Source organism: Aquarana catesbeiana, linkage group LG03, assembly GCF_042186555.1.
Source record: "Aquarana catesbeiana isolate 2022-GZ linkage group LG03, ASM4218655v1, whole genome shotgun sequence".
NCBI classification, from domain to species: domain Eukaryota; kingdom Metazoa; phylum Chordata; class Amphibia; order Anura; family Ranidae; genus Aquarana; species Aquarana catesbeiana.
This window is the reverse complement of record NC_133326.1, coordinates 561,101,795-561,124,017: the sequence shown is the minus strand read 5'-3', so window position 1 is coordinate 561,124,017 and position 22,223 is coordinate 561,101,795. Positions and strand designations below refer to the sequence as shown.

Here is a 22,223-nt window from a genome sequence, read left to right as displayed (position 1 = left end):
ATCAATTTTACTGAGACCTTTGGTGCGTTGCATTGTAATTCCACTGCAAACGTGATATAAGTAAAGTCATTGTGACACTGCAAAATACTCTGTCCCCTCTGGATGTCACAGGTGTCATTGCTACATTGTTTGTGATTGACTGCTGCCGAGATCTATCAGTCTGCACTATAAGGGCTAGACTACAAAGAAAATGTGAATGTTTAACCCTGTGCTGGCAGTCCTCTTATTTTCAATAAGCTAAACTGATGTGCAGCAAATGAGGTGATTGCCAACAAGTGGTTAAACTCTCCGTAGCATGTGCAGATTACAGGCCGACCAGGAGGAGGGGTTAGAGATGGAATAAAGTCAAATACATAACTAGCAAAGAAGTCAGCGTGCAAGATAGGAAGCAGACACAGACAATGGCCCTAAAACCAGACTCCTATGTGGTTCTGAACGATGGGCACAAGATGCCAGTGATCGGGTTCGGTACCTATGCCCCCGAACAGGTAGGATGCAGACTTTTCTTTTCCTATGAAACCAAATGTATTAAAAAATAAAACATAACAGTAATGCCCCATACACATGGTCGGATTTTCCGACGGAAAATGTTCCATGGGAGCTTGTTGTCGGAAATTCCGACCGTGTGTAGGCTCCATCGGACATTTTCCGTCGGCATTTCCGTCACACAAAATTTGGATCTCAAATTTTCCGACAACAAAATCCGTTGTCGTAAATTCCGATTGTGTGTACACAATTCCGACGCACAAAGTTCCACGCATGCTCGGAATCAAGCAGAAGGGCCACACTGGCTATTGAGCTTCATTTTTCTCGGCTCGTCGTATGTGTTGTACGTCACCACGTTCTAGACGTTCGGAATTTCCGACAAGATTTGTGTGACTGTGTGTATGCAAGACAATTTGAGCCAACATCCGTCGGAAAAAATCCATCGCGTGTACGGGCATAAGGCTGAGTTTACACAGTGGCCAGGAGGGTTGTAAAAACGGGCGGTTGAACTGGAGTTTTACCAGTTGCATGTGTAGCGATACCCCCGAAGGAGCTGCTTTTGTTTGTTCAGTCCGTTACTCTGCCTTTTCAACCCTAAAAACCACCTCAGCCTCCTCTGGCACACCTGGCAATAGTGTAAGTGCAATGACCAATGAGAAACACACACATTAAAATAAAACACAGGAATTGTCTTTATTGAAATATTTCTGTGGAAGAATAACAGACAGTAATAGTATATATTCAAGTAATCAACTAGAGAGCAATAACTGAGATTTAAGAGCAATATAGCTCTCAATCCTATATTCAAGCTACTTTCAGGGATTCCAAACCTTAGAATGTCCCCAAGAGCAGAGGCACACTTTAATGGCAAATAAAGCACACTATGACACTTTAAATCGGATTGGTTACCTTTACTCAGGTCGGCTTTATGAGTCCAGGCAGGAGGAGAGCAGAGGAATGACCCACTTTGTGTCAGGCCTCTATCTACTGTCCCCTGACACCACAGGCCAAACTTTAAACACTTTATTCAAATCAGAATACAATGGCTTAACCTCTTAGATAAGCTGTCCCACACACCCACTGCATATGCAGCAGGGACGTCCGGTGAGGTCAGTGACTGGTAATGCACTGGCTAGTATCAGAGCCAGATACTCACAGGTACATACGCCGCGATCGTTAGAGTGAGCACAATAATTCTAGCACTAGATCTCCTCTCTAACACTAAACATGTAACCTGTAAAAAATTTGAAAGCGTCACCTATGGAGATTTATAAGTTCTGAAGTTTTGCGCCATTTAAACAAGTGTGCGCAATTTAAAAGGGTGACATGTTAAGTATCTATTTACTCAGCGTAACTCCATCTTTCACATTATACAAAAAAAAAAAAAAAATCGGGCTAACCTTAGTATTCTTTTTTTTTTTTTTATTCATGAAACGTTTTTTCTCCAAAAAAGGCATTTAAAAAAATTGCTGCGCAAATACTGTGTGACATAAAAAGTTGCAACAATCACCATTTTATTCCCTAGGGTGTCTACAAAAAAAAAAAAAAATGCACATACACACACACATATAATATATATATATGTGTGTGTGTGTATATATATATATATATATATTTGGGATTCTGAGTAATGTTCTAGTAGGAGAGAAGTCTCAGAATTGGCCAGGGGTTAATTACCGTAAGTAATATACAAGTAATTATTATATATTGTTTTTAAGTTCATTTACTATCTTTTCTAAATCTGTACTCAAGCAGGTGACTTAACGGACAAATTACTAAAGTTTGAAGTTATAACTTCCAACCAGTAATTTCACAGTAAATAGATAAATAATACATTATTATGTTATAACATATAGCCTAGACATATATAATTTAGCTTGAATATAACAGTACCTTTGCAACAGAATCAGTTTCTCTGACTTAACTGTGTGAGAAAAACATGGGATTGTGGGTAAATCTTATAAAATAAGTAAATACCCATAAACACATGTTTTTTTTTTATTTGAAAGCCCACAGCATGTGAAACACACTCAAAAACTTCACCCGGTGCCAAAAAAATGTGCACACACATAAAGAGTGAAACACAAAAACGTGCAACAGGTGTACACAAGCCCTCTAAAATCACAGGGCCTTGCCCTGATCCCTTAGGGCATGAGGCTCCATACGGGGACTGGGGTACTTTACACTTGGTCCATCTGGCCGAAACCAGATGGATCCCTTTCTCTGGAGCGGGTCTGCCAAAACAGACCCACCCAAGAACAAGTACCGAAGGGAGACCCCATAAGAGAGGGCGAACCAAGCCAGAAGGCCATGTCCACCCTCTCCCAGGACTTTCAGGGCAGGCCTACACCCTACTAGTCACACATGCAAAAACGGTGTAAAAAACATAAAAATACAAAAAGTGACAAACATGGGTTTAAATAAAAGAAAGTGGGGGAGAAGGAAGTGGAGAAGAGAGTGAAAAGTGGTCAAACCCAGTGGTCAAACCCAGCCCTTTGGCCAGACCAAATGCAGCACCTATCCTCAGCAAGAGCACCCTTCAAGCCTGCTCGGATATGACCATCATTGGCCTCTATAGCCTAAGAGCGCCTTAATGTGGCCCCTACCAAGACAGGCCGTCCAGGTACAGTTACACCATCAGATTTGAATAGCCCTCCCCTTTGGGAGTAACACAGCGCCTCCTCTGGCAACCGATAAGAACAGATACTACACTTGATCTCAGCCAAAAGGCCGAGAAGCCGAGATGTCCCAACTGGCGGCAGAAGCCAAATCACGTTGGGGAGATCACCTGAGAGACGGCACCTCTCACTCAGGTCTGATCTATTCCTCCACCTTGTGCTGACTGCTCTCTCCTCTAAGAATCAAAATGGAGTCTCTCCTTTCCTGCCAGCAGAGAATGCTGGCATTTGTAGTCCTGCCTCTTTAAAAGTCAGTGAGGCTGCTCTGTGCTGAGACTTCATATTCCAGAGCGCTTTGCAGCTGCTTCCTGCAGCTTAGTACAGTCCCTCTGATTGGCTGCTGTAACTGTATCATTAATTGGCTCCTCTCCTGCCAACATGCGAGGCTGCAGAGTGAACAGCTCTGTGTGAGTCAGTGAGTGGGGGGGGGGGGGTGAAAAACCCATGCAGGAACTGACAGGCAACTCTCTCCCTCTTTCAGGCTGGAAAGTCTGTGTACATCACGGCGGCCAGCTTGGCGGGGTCGCGGGTGACAGAGGGAGGCACCTGCTACACATGTTAGTACTAACCATTGCATGTCAGTACTCACCGCTGCAATGTGGTGAAAATTGTACCTTGTGTTGCACCAAACACAATCCATTCAAGAGAATAGGGGCGTCTCTGAAACCACATGTATTCCCATTCAAAATTCCAATTCAGAAGAAAATAACAGGAAAAGTGATTGTTCTTCAGAGACCAAGACCTTTGACAGAATTCAGATAATAAATTGCACAGTGGTGTAGGTTCAAAGGGTGTGTATTAATGAAAGTACATATGTACAGCAGTTGTTATATAATATATGAAACATTACAGGCTTCATTCACACTTGTTGCGTTATGGCAACGGGTACAAAAGCGCACACTTTCTCGCAGCACACAAAAAGCTGACAGTCACTGCTCTGTGCTCAGAGTGGACCTGAGAACTAAGTGATAAACTGTCTTTGATCATTCAGTTCTTGGTGTAGAAGGGGAGGGGAACACCAAATAGCATGGTACTCCACCAAGTGTTTTGGTGTGTGCAAACGTATATATAAAACACAAAGCGCTGTGATGCTAAATAGCTGATAATTACACATAAAACCAAGTGAGGCTGCTATCAAAAGAGAGTGTTTTCAGAGTCACTTAAAAAGAATAAATAATGATATTTGAAGCGCTTCACAATGTGCATGAAAATGAATATATAAGAATAAATATAAATATAAATAGTCAAATAAATCCAGTGGTGAGTAAAAATTCCTAAAAAATCCAGCAATCAAAATAGTGTAAAATTATAAAAAATTTGTGACACCAAATGTGTAAAAAAATTCACATAAAAAATCCACATAAAAATAAATATATAGGGATGTATTCAGAAGGTTCAATTATACAGGTGTAGAATCCTGATTGGTATAGAGCTTTTGATCACTAGCAAAGCTGTTTAAAAACACTTGCTTAATCAAGGTGCTCATTGACCTTCATAGTAACAATGTGCTTTTTGCTTCTATTCACAACCAATGTGAGAATCATAAACAGGCAGATAAGAGAAAAAAACAATCATTGCGCAATAGTTAGGATACCAAGGTACACAGGCAAACTTCAATCCACTCACGTGTGCCTTATAATGATAAGGCATATGCAGGTTTTACTATAGCAGTCAGCCGCCTTAGACAGGAGCAAACGCCCGTGCATTAGCAAAGAGAAGTGCGGGAAATGAAAATGACAAACACACATACTCACCTAGCTGGCTACAGCATCGATCTGATGCTGTAGCCAGCTAGGTGAGTATGTGTGTTTGTCATTTTCATTTCCCACACTTCTCTTTGCGAATGCACGGGCGTTTGCACACACCAAAACACATGGTGGAGTACCATGCTATTTGGTGCCGCTCAAAGTTTAAAATGGTGCAGGCACCTTTTTGCCCGCTTCTTGTGCATAGGCAGCCCATTGAAATTATTGGGCTGTCCTAAATACTATGTACGGGAATGTGAGGAAATGTGCAAATGTACACCTTAATTTCATGAATGGTGTCCCAAGAAGTACATCTTGTCCTTGACAGGTGCTTCACTTGTAGCATGCTGAAATCATTGGGATTCCAGAAAATGAGCAGGTACATTTCTCAGAGGCAAAGAGAATTCATTATCAGTGTAGCCTGATTCTCCAAATGTAAATATTTTTCCAACAATCTTAGGCCTCTTTCACACGGATGATCCGTATGTCCGTTTTTCATCCATCCGTTTTCGGATGAAAAACGGACATACAGTCATCCCTATGGAGCGTCGGATGTCAGCGGTGACATGTCCGCTGACATCCGACCCGCTCCGATCCGAAAAGTGTAACGGAGGAAAAACCTACTTTTTCCTCCGTTTTCGGATCGGATCGGATGACGACGGACACTACGGACCGTCATCATCCGATCCCCCCATAGGGGAGAGCGGCGCTCTGACAGGTCCGTCGCTGCACAGTGTGCAGCGATGCACCTGTCATCTTCCTGCTCAGCGGGGATCGGCGGAGCTATCCCCGCTGAGCAAGCGGATGTTCACGGGGCGGATCATGACTGATCTGCCCCGTGTGAAAGAGGCCTTATACTCTTATTTTACTATGAATAACCAGAACTGAATCAATAGGCCAATATGTAGAAAGTGGAATTTCACCATGAGAGCTCGCTCACATGCTACATGCGCATACACAGAACATGGGATTGTACACCCCCATTAACACCCATCATACCATAAGAACATACCTAAAATATAAAATAAACACACAACAAGGATTGTGAAAAAGCTTAGGCCGCGGCCCCTTTATTGGGTTTAAAACAATTTAAATTATGAAATTAACTTTAACCTTTAATACCAAACAGAACCGCTGTTAACCATTAACAGACCAACATGCTTAGTCACTAAGACTCAAGCAGCAATATCTTATATCAACCAAATAACAGTTTACCAACCACTGTCCACCCACAAAGTTGGCGACATTACCCAAAAGATAGACCTTCAATATCAATCAGAACTGTTGTTAACCAATAACAGACCAACATGCTTAGTCACTAAAACTCAAGCCGCGATATCTTATACAAATCAAGTAACAGCGTACCAACCACTGTCCACCCACAAAGTGGGCGACATTACCCTAATAAAGAGGGGCCGCGACGAGGGGAAATAACAAAGGGAAGGGGAAATAACAAAGGGGATGGAGGGAGAGCAGGTCAAAATATCCAAAAGGAAGGCTGAGGAAAATCCAGAGGTGAGTCCAGCTGAGAGACCTGAGGTAAATGCTGACTCCGCCCAGTGACAGGAGAGGATGAAGGTAACAGGTTACACTCATTGGCTAGGTGTTTCCCACAAAAGGATTTGTCACCAATCCAGTGCTCAGCAGCTAAGGTAAATCTTCCTAGCAACGGCAGGCAACTTGTCACCTGAAACACAAAACAGAAAGAACCAGCAAAGCAGCCAAAGAGAGTCATGTACTTAACAATCACCATAGCCCCCTATTAAGAGTAAAATGTATTTATAAAACAAATGGGTGTCAGGGGTGACAATCCCATGGGGCCACTTCTCTATTTTATTCTTTCATAGCCCTGACATTCCCATCTGTGCATCACAGTGCACTGCTGTATATGAGCATTTGAGTTTCAATTAGAAATATATTGCAATGCATCCCTTTCAGTGAGATACAGGGTGCCAGGATTTAGCTACATCAAAAAAAAAAAAAAAAAAAAAAAAAAAGGATCAGGAAAGATGTATCCTAGGTATCCTAATTGGTCTTTGTAGGGGTAACTACATGGCTGGAAGCTTATAACTTTGTAACCACTTTGTTGTTCACAGTGTTGTGCTGCGGTAACAGACATGATACTGTGCGCATTACTGCAATTTGCAAAAACACACACATACCACATACTACAAAGCATGGCGTGTGTAACAACGTGCTACCTAAACCAGAGGTAGGCAACCCCCAGGACTGGTGCCACAAGCGGCACACAAAGCCTCTTTTGCCGCCACTCGACTCCCTCCCCATCAGCAGAGCAGCGCAGGGAAGTGTCAGTGAGACACTAATGCATTTCAATTTCAGAGTTCCCCACGCTGCACCTGCACTAAGGGGGAGGCACTGTGCCCCCACACATTGTAAAAGATGGCAAACATTGTTTGGTTCTCTAACATTGCTGTAGCTGCGATCGTCAGCTTTTGTGATGGGGAAGAGATTGGGGGCAGTTCTACTCTTCTCATCTGTCCCACCTGTACAGAAGTGGGACAGATGAGCAGGAGGGTACCACAGCAGTGGGGCAGATGTGCAGGGAGGTACAGTGGTGGAAGAGATGAGAAGGGGGTTCAGCAGTGGGACAGAAGAGCAGGGGGGTACAGTGTTGTCGCAGATGAACAGGCGGGTTCAGTGTTGGGCCAGATGAGAAGGGAAGTTCAGTGTTGGGCCAGATGAGCAGGGGGGTTCAGTGTTGGGCCAGATGAGTAGGGGGGTTTAGTGTTGGGGCAGATGAGAAGGGGGTTCAGCGGTGGGACAGAAAAGCAGGGGGGTAGAGCAGTGGGGCAGATGTGAAAGGAGGAATATTGGTGGGACAAATGAGCAGGGGGTTACATTGGTGGGGCAGGAAAGCAGGGGGAACAGAGGTGGGGCAGAAGATCAGGAGGGTACAGAGGTGAGACAGATGTGCAGATGAGAAAGGGGGTACATTGGTGGGGCAGATGAGAAAGGGGGTACATTGGTGGGGCAGATGAGAAAGGGGGTACAGTGGTGGGGCAGATGAGCAGGAGGTTACAGTGGTGGGGCAGATGAGCAGGGGGTTACAGTGGTGGGGCAGATGAGCAGGAGGTTACAGTGGTGGGGCAGATGAGCAGGGAGTTACAGTGGTGGGGCAGATGAGCAGGGGGTTACAGTGGTGGGGCAGATGTACAGGGTAGTACAGTGGTGGGGCAGATGTGCAGGGTAGTACAGTGGTGGGGCAGATGTGCAGGGGGTTACAGTGGTGGGACAGATAAGCAGGGGGGTACAGTGGTGAAACAGATTTGCAGGGGGGCAGTGATCTGAGGTGTGAAGGTGTATGAATTGGGGCTGATCTGAGGTGTGGAGTTGCAGGAATTGGGGCTGATCTGAGGCATGAGAGTACAGGATGTTAATTTCTCACTACTAAAGTCGTTTACAGCATTTACTTTATAAAAAATCTTTTTCGTGATTGAGAGTGTGAAGTTGACATTTTTTTGTTATAAAATCGGCACGCTCAATTTCTTTGAAAACATTTTTCGGCACACTGTGCTCAAAAGGTTGCCTCTAGAGGCATTATGACATCTTAAGCTTTTGAAACACAATTTTTTCATAATCTATCATTTTTTTTTTTTGCAGTACACTAAAGAACAGGCAGGGGAGGCTACAAAGGTGGCCATCAATGTTGGCTATCGTCATATTGACTGTGCTTTCATCTATGGCAACGAGGTGGAAGTTGGGCGGGCTATCAATGCAAAGATTGCTGATGGAACAGTGAAGAGAGAGGACATTTTCTACACTGGAAAGGTAAAGGTTCTAAAAAATTGCATGTGTAAGCAAAAACCTTCAATTCCAGCCATCAATTTGAACTGACTGTTAGACCTATTTTCTCCAATTAACTGTAAAGAAATACAATTGCAGAAATACAATAATCCTGCATGTCTAGCTTTGTGGCACAAAAACAAAGCCAAAAATTAAATTCAATTGAAAAAGATACATAATTAAAACCTCCCTACATGTGGTTTTTTGTCATCTGTGGTTTATGTGACCTGCATTATTTTCTCTTTTTTTCTTTTTTCTTTGTGATTACTCTTTGCATGCTCGACTTGCTTAACAAAAATATGTAAATACATTAAACTCGATTAATCAATTAATAAATAAAATGTCCCCGAATGCAGTGCTTCTCTCCTGGTGTTCATTTGACTTCATGTTGTAGACTGTGCTTTTTTAAGTGCATGTAAACCCTAATGGTTTCTTCCAGTATATTTGGCAATGTGCAAATTTAATGGTTACATATTTTTTCGAAATTATTATCTTATCTGAATATCCTGCCCGTTACAGCACTTACTGTTTCAAGCTGACACTGCTAAACCACTGCCTTGCAAATAGCAACAACACTTTGCACATGCCATGCTCATTTTTTAATTGGCTGTTGAGCTGCCTATCTAAAAGACCTTATAGGTGCCCAATGGTCAATTGACGGAGCTCACATGGCAGGCTGTCAAGATTGCTCCTAATTGCAATGCAGTAGCTAGGCGCTGTCAGCATGCAACAAGAAGTGTTTTTACTAGAATATCTTCAGGTAAGAAACTTTTCAATAGCTTCATGAAAATGATTTAAGAAAATTGTATACAGTGAGGCATGATGCCAAACATACTGAAAAAATACATTTTTCATACACTTTGAGTCATCTTAGGGTGATTCTAGAAGCTGCTCTGTTTTTTAGGGATTCCATTTGTAGACAAGGACAAGCCACATGATTTGGAAAACTGTGTGGGACCGAAAAAAAAAAATAGCAAACTGATGATGCTGAATAAATAAATCCTGTGTAGCTGGGCCTGTGTGCTTTATTTTAAATGTTGCAATTAATCCCAGGGAAAACATGATTAGCTAGCAGTTTTAGCTCCCGTTCACATCGGTGTGATTTGACATACGATTTCACAGGTTCCAAAGTCATAATCTGGCACTGATAGGTGTTATATTATATTCATGGCAAGCTTGCAAAACATATTTGGTTTTATGATTAGTCATAACAAATATAGTTTGTGTGAATGACCTTGATCAATTAATTTGATATGATTCTTCATCTAAAGCTGAGTATTGCTGGAAGTTTCTGGTGTATGAGAATGACATACAAGGTATCTTGGTATAGAATGTCATGAGAAGACAAACAAACACGTATCTACGTAGCTAGAGGAATAATACATATTTGTTTATATCCTGTTAAGTTAGTTTAGCGTAGTCTCAGTCATATTAATAAGTATTAGTTACTTAATGTAGTTAAAATTGGTAATATGTGTTCATGTTAGTAGATGTTTGGTTGTATGACATTACTTCAAGTATACATGTGAGCTTGTCAATCAAACTCCATATATGACTCTCTGACTTAGTATCTCCTTTTGTATAGCATATTGCTGATGTTAGCAGAAATGAATATGTTCTATGTCTTTGTGAGGTTATGACGTTCACATGTAACATATAAAGCCAATGCTTCTATATTGAAGGTGAGACAGACACACACCCACCCACTAGGAGAGATGACACTGACATATTCACATGAAGACATTTTGATAAGTTGCAACAGCTGAATTCTCCCAGAAGTCTAAGAACGTATGTTCCTGCTTTTTTTTTCTTTTAGCACACACCCCGCATCATTTACCCTCCTACCTACCCACCCATTCCCAGCTGCACGTTTTTTAAATGAAATGCAATCAATCAGTGATTACCATTCTCACTAAATACACAGTTAAAGGGGTTGTAAAGGTGTTTTTTTTTTTTTTTAAAAATAACAAACATGTCATACTTACCTTCACTGTGCAGCTCGTTCTGCACAGAGTGGCCCCGAACCTGGTCTTCTGGGGTCCCTCGGCGGCTGTCTCAGCTCCTCCCCGCAAGCATTTACCACCTTCATGCGAGCTCTCTCGCACGGTGGTGAGTGCTTGCGGGCGCGCTCCCGTGATACAGCCGGCGGCTATAGCCGCTCGCTGTATCACTCGGCCCCGCCCCCCGGCGCGCCGCGTCATCGGATGTGATTGACAGCAGCGCGAGCCAATGGCTGCGCTGCTTTCAATCCATCCACTGCAGCCAATCAGCGGCCAGGGTGAGCGGAGGAACAGATGTCGGGAACGCGAAGCTGACTTTCGAGGCGTCAGGTAAGTAAAACGGGGGGGCTGGGGGCGGCGGTTCTGTCAGAAGTTTTTTCACCTTAATGCATAGAATGCATTAAGGTGAAAAAACTTTTACCTTTACAACCCCTTTAACAATCAGAATGCATAGTGTATGGCCATGTTTATACAAGTACATAGGAGGGGAACAGAAACACTCAGCTGTCAAACCACGTTCACATCTCTGCATAGCAGGAACTCACATTCCGACATGCCTTTCTGTTTTGTCTTTTTTAGCAAGGGGGAAGGCATTTGGAGAATTTTCACTCATCACACATAGGGCTGCCCATCCACCTGAATGGGCTGCCCCACACACAGCAATTGCTCCAAAGAAACTTCAGAACTTTTTTTTAGTGCGGAGTTTGGTGCGTTTTTTACTGGGATTTTTGGTGCAGCGCATTTCTGAAATGCAAGGAAACGCACAGATGTGAATGGAGGCTCATCGTTCTTGTGGTAACGCACCAATTTCACTTTCAGGCCCCATTCACATCTAGCATAGTGGGAGCACACATTTTGTGGCTAATTTTTCCTTTGGTACGCCTAGGGCAGCCTGTTGATTTCAATGGGCTGCACTAAATGTGGCTTATGGGACATTTTGGCATTTTGTGGGTTGCATGTTTTTTACTGTGCGTTTTGCAGCATCTGCCACCCTTTTTTTCACATGGTAAAATGTGTGTTTGCCATCAGTGTTTGGTGTGCCATTAACAATTAATGGCACTGAAAGCGCAGCTAGTAATTTTAGGTGTATAAAGGTGGCCATACACTATACAATCTGATTGTATATTGTGTATTTAGTGAGAAGGGTGATCACTGATTGATTGCATTTCTTTTAAAAAACATGCAGCTGAGAATGGGTGGGTAGGTAGGAGGGTGGATGATGCAAGGTGTGTGCTAATGAGGTCAGCTGGTCAACTCCTTCCTGTGTCATGACCTAAAGCCTGACCGAGAAGTAAGGCAGAAGCAATGGATACGTTTAGAAACATTGTTGAGGACATGTGAAGTAAGTGTCTTTAGATTTAATGGAAAGCTTTGATATTTTTGCAAAAAAAGTACATTAATGCTATATTGGTACATAGGGGAGCTGGAATTTAGAAAAAAAAAGGGGAACTTAGCTTTTAACCATACAGGAGACATGTATCATGGTCCCCAGCTGTGAGACTTTAACTGTTCTGAAGTTATCTCATGGTTCCCAGCCATGAGACAGGGGACTGTTTTGCAAACTACCTCATGGTCCCCAGCTGTGAGAACTAAACTGTGCTACCTTTTACTAGGAGAAAAGTGTCCTCTGCCCGTGCCCATTAACTCTCACCTTTTAAAGTTCTGCAAGCAATATCTCTTTAAAAGACATCCCCTAGACTGTTTAATGAAAATTTCAGTTTAAATTAGCTAAATGCTTCTTAGGTACTTCATAGGTGTATCAAAATAGAAGATGTGCAAAGTCTTAATGTTGGTTCTTTTTAGAAAGCATCCACATCCTGAGTAGAGATGAAGAGGATGACTCTTGCTCTCTGTGTGAAAGCAGTAGTTTTTTTACAGAGGTTCAACAAAACTCCTGCTGCGTCTGATCTACACTGTCACTCTGCAATTAACAAAGCTTGTGCTTCCTCTGCTAGCCGTGACTTTGCCTTGACAGGGATCTCTGCAGAGAGACTGCTGCTTCTACACAGAAATTCTGGCAGGGGACAGTATTTGTTACAGGTCTTTTATACAACCTCATATCACTTTTGTTGACCAAATTATTGTTGTTTACTTTTAATTTCAAGCTGTGGAGTAATAATCAGGCCCCAGAAAGGGTCCGTCTGGCTCTGGAGAGCTCTCTAAAGGATCTTGGATTAGATTACATGGATCTTTTCATAATCCACACCCCTGTGGAATTTAAGGTATGTTCACACATCATCCTTATACAGGCTTGTATGACGGTGATTACATTTAAAACAGTGACCAATTAGAAATTATTTTTCTTTGTTCTGACTTTATTTTCTGTGATATTCAAAATATATGTTTTAATATTCTTAATGAGACTAAAGACTAAATAAAAAACTAAAAATAATTATTTTCCATGTCATTAGATAGTTCTGAAATATTGGATATAAAAATACTGCGCTATAAATAAAAACAAAAAAGAGCTGCGACTAAAAAGTGTTATACTACACCAAACAAATGTATAAATAGAGCAAAAAGTCGCGCTATTCAATGAATAATGCAAGATGAAAAGCAAAAATTAAAACGTGAGTTTTAAACAACCCATACCATGAATTGATAATAATACAAATAAACATCCAAAAATGAAATGAGGTGCATCTAACAGCACATATCGTGGTTGTGCACCAGATGTGCAAGTGTAAATAAAAAAAAAAATTAAAAGTAAAAAATTGTGACATGATGGAAAATCAAAATAACAAAAGTCCGTGAAAATCAATCCATAAGTGAACAAAGTCTATATGAATAAACATCAGAAAATCCAATAGTGAAGGTAAATCCACAGTGATGAATAGTGAAGGTCCACACCAGAGTGACAAGTGCAATATATGAATCTCCTCCGCCACTGAAAAATACTGCCGCTTACCAGAAAGTGATGGTCCCTTATTACAGGGGACCACACTAGGCGGATGGCTGCAACCCCAGCCTGGGATCTCACTGGCAAGCACTGGTCTCCAAAGTGTCAGCAGAAGTAGTCAGCAGACAGGATCGATATTGTGCCAGTATTAAACCAAAAAGACAAGAAAACTCCACATAGTGTAAATCCTAATACATTTATTCAGGTAAAGAGACAAGTGGTAACTTACATCAAGATGAATAAAATGCGCATAATAAAAGATGATGAGCCGGCCGGCTTACACAAAGCCCGTATGCTTCCGGGACTACAGCGGTGACGGCAGGGCGTAGCTCCTCCTCCCTACGTCGTTTCGTCACTAGCGGATGTGGTCACGGGATACAGGCGGCGTCCTGACGCACCACTTTAACAGCAACCTAGCAGCCCCGCCTCACGGGGTAAGAATCACAGGGCGCCATCCCACTGAAGGGAAAAAACTAAGGGCAAAACCCAGCAAACCATCTGAAAACCACTGTCAGTTTTGTCTCTACTTGTACCTTCAAATCATTCACCATAGAGCCCTTTATTACTTGCGCTACATCTGGGGTTGTTCACATGCTGCAGTGCCCTTGTGGCCTGCAGTATGTGGGCCGGACTAAGCCACCCTTGCAAGTAAGGCTAAACGAGCATATTAATAACATACGTAGAGGGTTTACTAAACACTCCGTCTCTAAACATTACCTGACCACCCATAAGTGAGACCCTTCTGGTACTATCATTTTGGGGATCGATAAATTTAGACCCCACTGGAGCATTTTATTCATCTTGATGTATGTTACCACTTGTCTCTTTACCTGAATAAATGTATTAGGATTTACACTATGTGGAGTTTTCTTGTCTTTTTGATTTGATACTGGCACAATATCGATCCTGTCTGCTGACTACTTCTGCTGACACTTTGGAGACCAGTGCTTGCCAGTGAGATCCCAGGCTGGGGTTGCAGCCATCCGCCTAGTGTGGTCCCCTGTAATAAGGGACCATCACTTTCTGGTAAGCGGCAGTATTTTTCAGTGGTGGAGGAGATTCATATATTGCACTTGTCACTCCGGTGTGGACCTTCATTATTCATCACTGTGGATTTACCTTCACTAGGGATGAGCCGAACACCCCCCGGTTCGGTTCGCACCAGAACCCGCGAACGGACCGAAAGTTCGCACGAACGTTAGAACCCCATTGACGTCTATGGGACTCGAACGTTCGAAATCAAAAGTGCTCATTTTAAAGGCTAATTTGCATGGTATTGTCCTAAAAAGGGTTTGGGGACCCGGGTCCTACCCCAGGGGACATGTATCAATGCAAAAAAAACTTTTAAAAACGGCCGTTTTTTCGGGAGCAGTGATTTTAATGATGCTTAAAGTAAAAAAAAAAAAGTGAAATATTCCTTTAAATATCGTACCTGGGGGGTGTCTATAGTATGCCTGTAAAGTGACGCATGTTTCCCATGTTTAGAACAGTCCCTGCACCAAATGTCATTTTTAAAGGAAAAAATCTCATTTAAAACTGCTTGCGGGTTTAATGTCATGTCGGGTCATGGCAATATGGATGAAAATCAGTGAGACAAACGGCATGGGTACCCCCCAGTCCATTACCAGGCCCTTTGGGTCTTGTATGGATATTAAGGGGAACCCCGCACCCAAATTAAAATAAGGAAAGGTGTGGGGCCACCAGGCCCTATATACTCTGAACAGCAGTATACAGGCGGTGCAAACAAGACAGGGACTGTAGGTTTGTTGTTAAGTAGAATCTGTTTGTAATTTTGAACATTTTTAACGTGTTTAGCTCCAGCCAAAAAATCTTTTCTAAGCTTTTTGGAAAACATAGGGAAGGGTTATCACCCCTGTGACATTTGTTTTGCTGTCTTTCCTCCTCTTCAGAAGATTTCACCTCACTTTTTTGTCCCAATGAAAAATGTTTTTTGAAAATTTGGGTTTTTTTGTGGAACAAGGATTGGAAAGCATCAGTGGAAAGGAGAAATTGTTTTCCCATATTAACTCTTACAGGAGAGAATTTCCCTTCCTAGGGGTAGATTTCATCTCACTTCCTGTTGTCTCCTTCCGTTTGCAAGTAGGAGTCGTTTGTAAGTTAGATGTTTGAAAGTAGGGTCCTGCCCTATATACTCAGCAGAAATTTGGGCCTTAGGTGTTGCTGTGGCCACAACACTGTAAGCCCTCACAGGGCCCTGCTGTGAAATATGAGATCAAGAATTGTAATTACATGCCCCTGTTGAACAGGAGCTGAAAAATTAGGCCTTAGGCACTGGTGCTGGTGCCACAACACTGCAACCCCTCACAGACACTCTAGTTGGAACGCAGGAACGAGCCCTGCTGCAAATTATTGCTTCAAAAACTGTAATTACACGCCCCTGTTAGACAGGGGCAGAAAAATTGGGCCTTAGGCACTGGTGCTGGTGCCACAACACTGCAACCCCTCACAGACACTCTAGTTGGAACGCAGGAACGAGCCCTGCTGCAAAGTATTGCATCAAAAATTGTAATTACACGCCCCTGTTAGACAGGGGCAGAAAAATTGGGCCTTAGGCACTGGTGCTGGTGCCACAACACTGCAACCCCTCACAGACACTCTAATTGGAACGCAGGAACGAGCCCTGCTGCAAAGTATTGCATCAAAAATTGTAATTACACGCCCCTGTTAGACAGGGGCAGAAAAATTGGGCCTTAGGCACTGGTGCTGGTGCCACAACACTGCAACCCCTCACAGACACTCTAGTTGGAACGCAGGAACGAGCCCTGCTGCAAAGTATTGCATCAAAAATTGTAATTACACGCCCCTGTTAGACAGGGGCAGAAAAATTGGGCCCTAGGCACTGGTGCTGGTGCCACAACACTGCAACCCCTCACAGACACTCTAGTTGGAATGCAGGAACGAGCCCTGCTGCAAAGTATTACATCAAAAATTGTAATTACACGCCCCTGTTAAACAGGGGCTGAAAAATTGTGCCTTAGGCACTGGTGGTGGCGCCCAGAACCAAAAATGTTCTTACAAGCTATCAGCGTGATGATTGAGGAGGAAGAGGATAATTACTCAGGGATAGTCACTCAGCATCAGCATAGGCAGTCTTTGAAGGGATCTGAGATTTCAAAAAAAATTATTCGGTTACATCAGCATCAGGTGCTTGGTAGCTGGTGGTGATCCAAGACTCATTCATTTTTATGAAGGTCAGCCGATCGACCGAGTCGGTGGACAGACGCACCCTGTGATCGGTTACCACGCCTCCAGCAGCACTGAATGTGCGTTCCGAAAGAACGCTGGATGCAGGACAGGCCAGTAGCTCAATTGCATACTGTGCAAGCTCTGGCCAGTGATCCATCCTCAAGACCCAGTAACCCAGAGGATTTTCGGTGGGAAAGGTGTCCAAGTCTGATCTTGCCCCTAGGTATTCCTGCACCATGTAAAACAGACGCTGGCGATGGTTGCTGGAACCGATCATACCTTGGGGCTGCGGACCAAAAAATTGTCTGAACGCATCGGTCAGACGGCCACCTTCTCCACCGCTCCTTCTTTGACTGACCGAAGCCTCAGCAACACGTTGTCCAGAAACAGGAGTTTGTAACCTCCCAGTCTCTGGGAACGCGTTGCACAGACCTTTCTGCAAGGCCTCCCGAAGATGTTTCATCCTCTGCTCCCTCTGCGATGGCAAGATAAGGTCCGCAACCTTACCCTTGTAACGTGGATCAAGGAGGGTTGCCAGCCAGTATTGGTCCTTCTCCTTGATACCACGAATACGAGGATCCTTACGCAGGCTTTGCAGGATCAGGGAGGCCATGCAGCGTAGGTTTGCTGAGGCATTTGGTCCGGAGTCCTCTGGGTCACTAAGAACGACATGGTCCGCAGCCACCTCCTCCCAGCCACGTACAAGTCCATGTGTTTCTTGGGACTGATCCCTTAAAGACTGCTGCTGATGCTGAGTGCCAGGCTCCACCTCCATACTGACACAATCTTCCTCCTCCTCCTCTTCCTCCTCGTCCTCTTCCTGTGTGATCGGCGGGCACGCAGGAACACTGTCTGGATAAAGGGGGCCTTGAGAGCTAAGGAAGTCCTCCTCTTCTTGCCTCTGTTCTGCCTCAAGTGCCCTGTCCATTATTCCACGCAGCGTGTGCTCCAACAGGTGGACAAGGGGGACAGTGTCACTGATGCATGCACTGTCACTGCTCACCATCCTTGTGGCCTCCTCGAATGGTGACAGGACAGTGCATGCATCCCTGATCATGGCCCACTGGCGTGGGGAAAAAAAACCAAGCTCCCCTGACCCTGTCCTGGTGCCATAGTCGCACAGGTACTCATTGATGGCCCTCTGCTGCGTGTGCAGCCGCTGCAGCATGGCCAACGTTGAGTTCCACCTGGTGGGCATGTCACAGATTAGGCGGTTCTTGGGCAGGTTAAACTCCTTTTGGAGGTCCGTCAGCCGAGCACTGGCATTATATGACCGGCGGAAATGCACACAGACTTTCCTGGCCTGCCTCAGGACATCCTGTAAGCCCGGGTACCTGCCCAAGAACCGCTGCACCACCAAGTTAAGGACGTGAGCCAAACAGGGCACATGGGTCATTTGTCCCTGTCGGAGGGCAGAGAGGAGGTTGGTGCCATTGTCGCAAACCACCATTCCTGCCTTAAGTTGGCGTGGCGTCAACCACCTCTGAACCTGCCCCTGCAGAGCTGACAGAACCTCTGCCCCAGTGTGGCTCCTGTCCCCCAAGCACACCAGCTCAAGCACCGCATGGCATCTTTTGGCCTGCGTACTTGCGTAGCCCCTTGAACGCCTACGGAGCACCGCTGGTTCCGAGGAAGAGGCCATGGAGGAAGAAGAAGAGGAGGGGGTGGAGGAGAGAGGTGTGTCACAATCAGCATTTTGGAGGCGTGGTGGCGGAACAACCTCCAACACTACTGCACCTTGTCCTGCATCCTTCCCAGCTGCCAGCAGAGTCACCCAATGCGCCGTGAAACTTAGGTAACGTCCCTGTCCATGCCTGCTGGACCATGAGTCAGCGGTAATATGCACCTTACCGCTGACCGCCCTGTCCAGCGAGGCATGGACATTGCCTTCCACATGCCGGTAGAGAGCCGGAATCGCCTTCCGTGAGAAAAAGTGGCGTTTGGGTACCTGCCACTGAGGAACCGCACATTCCACAAACTCACGGAAGGGGGCAGAGTCTACCAACTGAAAAGGCAGCAGTTGAAGTGCTAGCAATTTTGCCAAGCTAGCATTCAACCGCTGGGCATGTGGATGGCTGGGAGCAAACTTCTTTCGGCGGTGCAGCAGCTGGGGCAGGGAAATTTGCCTGGTACAATCTGACGTCGGTGTACCAAAAGCAGATTGCCCACAAGTACTTGGCTGTGACACACCTAATTCTACACCTTCATTCCTCTCACTGCAGGTCTCAGAGAGGACTGAAGGTCTAGTGGGGTTGGAAATCTCAGCTGATGAGGAGCAAGGAGAGATCCTCTTTGTTCTTTGGTGTGGGTCTTTTAGATACGCTTGCCAACGAACTGCATGGCAGGTCAACATATGTCTGGTCAAGCATGTGGTACCCAAGCGGGAGATGTTTTGGCCACGCGAGATACGCTTGAGACATATGTTGCAAATAGCAGCGGTGCGATCTGATGCACTCGTCTCAAAAAAGGCCCACACCAAAGAACTTTTTGAATAACGCGCAGAGACTGCAGCGCCCTGCACATGTGGAGCTTTGGGGTGTGATGCAGTCAATGTGCTGCCCTTAGGCTGGCCCCTGGAGGGCATCCTGCCTCGTTGGTGATGTGCTGCCGCCTCCTCCTCCTCCTCCTCCTCCTCCTCCTCCTCCTCTCTCCTATCAGGCACCCACGTTGAGTCAGTGACCTCATCATCCCCTCCCTCCTCATCACTGGAGCAAACCTGGCAGTATGCTGCAGCAGGGGGAGCATGACTGCCAGATTGCTGTCCTTCTTGGGCACCCCCTCTGTCCGCGCTCATGTTACTGCCTTCATCGAGCTCAGTATCGTCATCAGAGCCTTCCAAACGCTGGGCATCCTCCTGGAGCATGTACCCAACACTGTGGTCAAACAGTTCGAGGGAATCCTCATGAGGACATGGTGGAGCTAGGGAAGGAGTCACTGATGACATTGAGCTGAGGGAAGAAGCCGCTGCTTTGCCAGACAAAGCACCCTGGGCATGGGTGAGAGAGGATGAGGAGGATGAGGACGGCTTGGTCATCCACTCGACCAAGTCTTCCGCATGTTGCGGCTCAACGCGGCCAGCTGCCGAAAAAAAGGCCAAGCGTGTCCCATGGCCACGTGCTGATGAGGATGCACCGTCTCCACGACCAGCACTAGACACAGAGCCTGCTTGCCCTCTCTTATTGGCTTGTGACTGTCTGCCTCTCCTTCTTGGCCTTCCAGACATACTAATGGCCTGTAGCTGCACTAAGCTGGGATAGAACACCTGTAATTTTCTTCAAGTAGCTTTATATACTGTAACCAGACAAGCCTGCCTGTCAGTAGGAAGATAACAGGAACGGATCTAGCTGAACACTGTGAGCAGGACGCACTGTACTAAATGTAAATAGTCTAGCTGCCTGACCGTGGTACTAATAGGATCAAATAGAACACCTGTAATTTTCTTCAGGTAGCTTTATATACTGTAACCAGACAAGCCTGCCTGTCAGTAGGAAGATAACAGGAACGGATCTAGCTGTACACTGTGAGCAGGACGCACTGTACTAAATGTAAATAGCAGGAACGGATCTAGCTGAACACTGTGAGCAGGACGCACTGCACTAAATGTAAATAGCAGGAACGGATCTAGCTGAACACTGTGAGCAGGACGCACTGCACTAAATGTAAATAGCAGGAACGGATCTAGCTGAACACTGTGAGCAGGACGCACTGCACTAAATGTAAATAGCAGGAACGGATCTAGCTGAACACTGTGAGCAGGACGCACTGCACTAAATGTAAATAGCAGGAACGGATCTAGCTGAACACTGTGAGCAGGACGCACTGCACTAAATGTAAATTGCAGGAACGGATCTAGCTGAACACTGTGAGCAGGACGCACTGCACTAAATGTAAATAGTCTAGAAGATAACAGGAACGGATCTAGCTGAACACTGTGAGCAGGACGCACTGCACTAAATGTAAATAGCAGGAACGGATCTAGCTGAACACTGTGAGCAGGACGCACTGCATTAAATGTAAATAGTCTAGATAGAAGATAACAGGAACGGATCTAGCTAAACTGAATACAGTGTATATATATATATGCAACACCTGGGATGCATATATATACACAATACACTGTAAGTGCAGCTAACTGACTGACTGTTCTGCCTAATCTATCTAACTCAAATCAAATGACACTGTCTCTCTCTCTCTCTATCTCTCAGCACACCGGAACACACACTACACAGGGCCGCCGTGCAGGCGGCCTTATATAGTGTGGGGTGTGTACTAAATCCCCTGAGCCATAATTGGCCAAAGCCACCCTGGCTTTGGCCAATTACAGCTCTCTCTACTGACGGCGCTGTGATTGGCCAAGCATGCGGGTCATAGTGCATGCTTGGCCAATCATCAGCCAGCAATGCACTGCGATGCCGCAGTGAATTATGGGCCGTGACGCGCCACACGAATTTAGCGCGAACGGCCCATAACGTTCGCAATTCGGCGAACGATCGAACAGCCGATGTTCGAGTCGAACATGGGTTCGACTCGAACACGAAGCTCATCCCTAACCTTCACTATTGGATTTTCTGATGTTTATTCATATAGACTTTGTTCACTTATGGATTGATTTTCACGGACTTTTGTTATTTTGATTTTTGATCATGTCACAATTTTTTACTTTAATTTTTTTTTTTTTTTTTAATTTACACTTGCACATCTGGTGCACAACCACGATATGTGCTGTTAGATGCACCTCATTTCATTTTTGGATGTTTATTTGTATTATTATCAATTCATGGTATGGGTTCTGAAATATTGAACATGATTATTTCATATTTATAAACACCAGCCAGCTGCTTATTTTCTTACTGTTTGTTCACTAGGCACTCATCTAGAGTTTTTTTAATGACTGAAACAGACAGGTTTATTCAGTAATGCAAAGACCATACATGCATTGCACAGGATCCATAGATGTCAATTAGTGCTAAACTTTCAGTGTTCTAAGCTCACTAAAGTTGAACTTTAGTTGGTAATTTTATTTTTGTATTTCTTGTCTCAAAAAGACAGATTGTTCTCATAATCATATTTTTAATTCAGTATTATGATTACGCTAAGATAAGATTGGCTTAGGTTGCAGATCAGAGGCGGCTCTCTAATTAGGCAAATAAGGCGGCCGCCTAAGGCCTCACACTCCCAGGGGCCTCGGGGCCGCTTAATATGCCTAACGCGTGTGTGGGAGTTGCAGGGAATTTCCCCCGGTCGGTGTCCCCATCTTGCGTCCGGGGCCACAACTCGTTTTCCCCACCCAGGGGCGGACTGTCACTGACCACTGCCCGAGGTCGGAGGGTCAGTGGGTTGCTACCATGTACTCCTCTCCCCCGGCTCTTCCCTCCTGCAGTGCACCACAGATCTCTGACTCCGG

At 44.8% G+C, this 22,223-nt stretch overlaps 1 protein-coding gene and 1 pseudogene across 2 annotated transcripts in view; one reads left to right on the top strand and one right to left on the bottom strand.

The window, feature by feature from the left end:
- Positions 1–327: 327 nt before the first annotated feature.
- LOC141132853 (aldo-keto reductase family 1 member C1-like) overlaps positions 328–22,223 on the top strand; it is a 36,783-nt gene continuing 14,887 nt past the window's right edge. For both annotated transcript variants that reach the window (XM_073621772.1, XM_073621773.1), the window contains exons 1-3: positions 328–488; positions 8,531–8,698; positions 12,819–12,935. In XM_073621772.1, the coding sequence (XP_073477873.1) occupies positions 402–488; positions 8,531–8,698; positions 12,819–12,935 (372 nt within the window). In that variant the 5' untranslated portion in view covers positions 328–401. The remainder of the gene's footprint in view (positions 489–8,530; positions 8,699–12,818; positions 12,936–22,223) is intronic.
- Positions 3,012–3,228, bottom strand: LOC141135839 (U2 spliceosomal RNA; annotated as a pseudogene).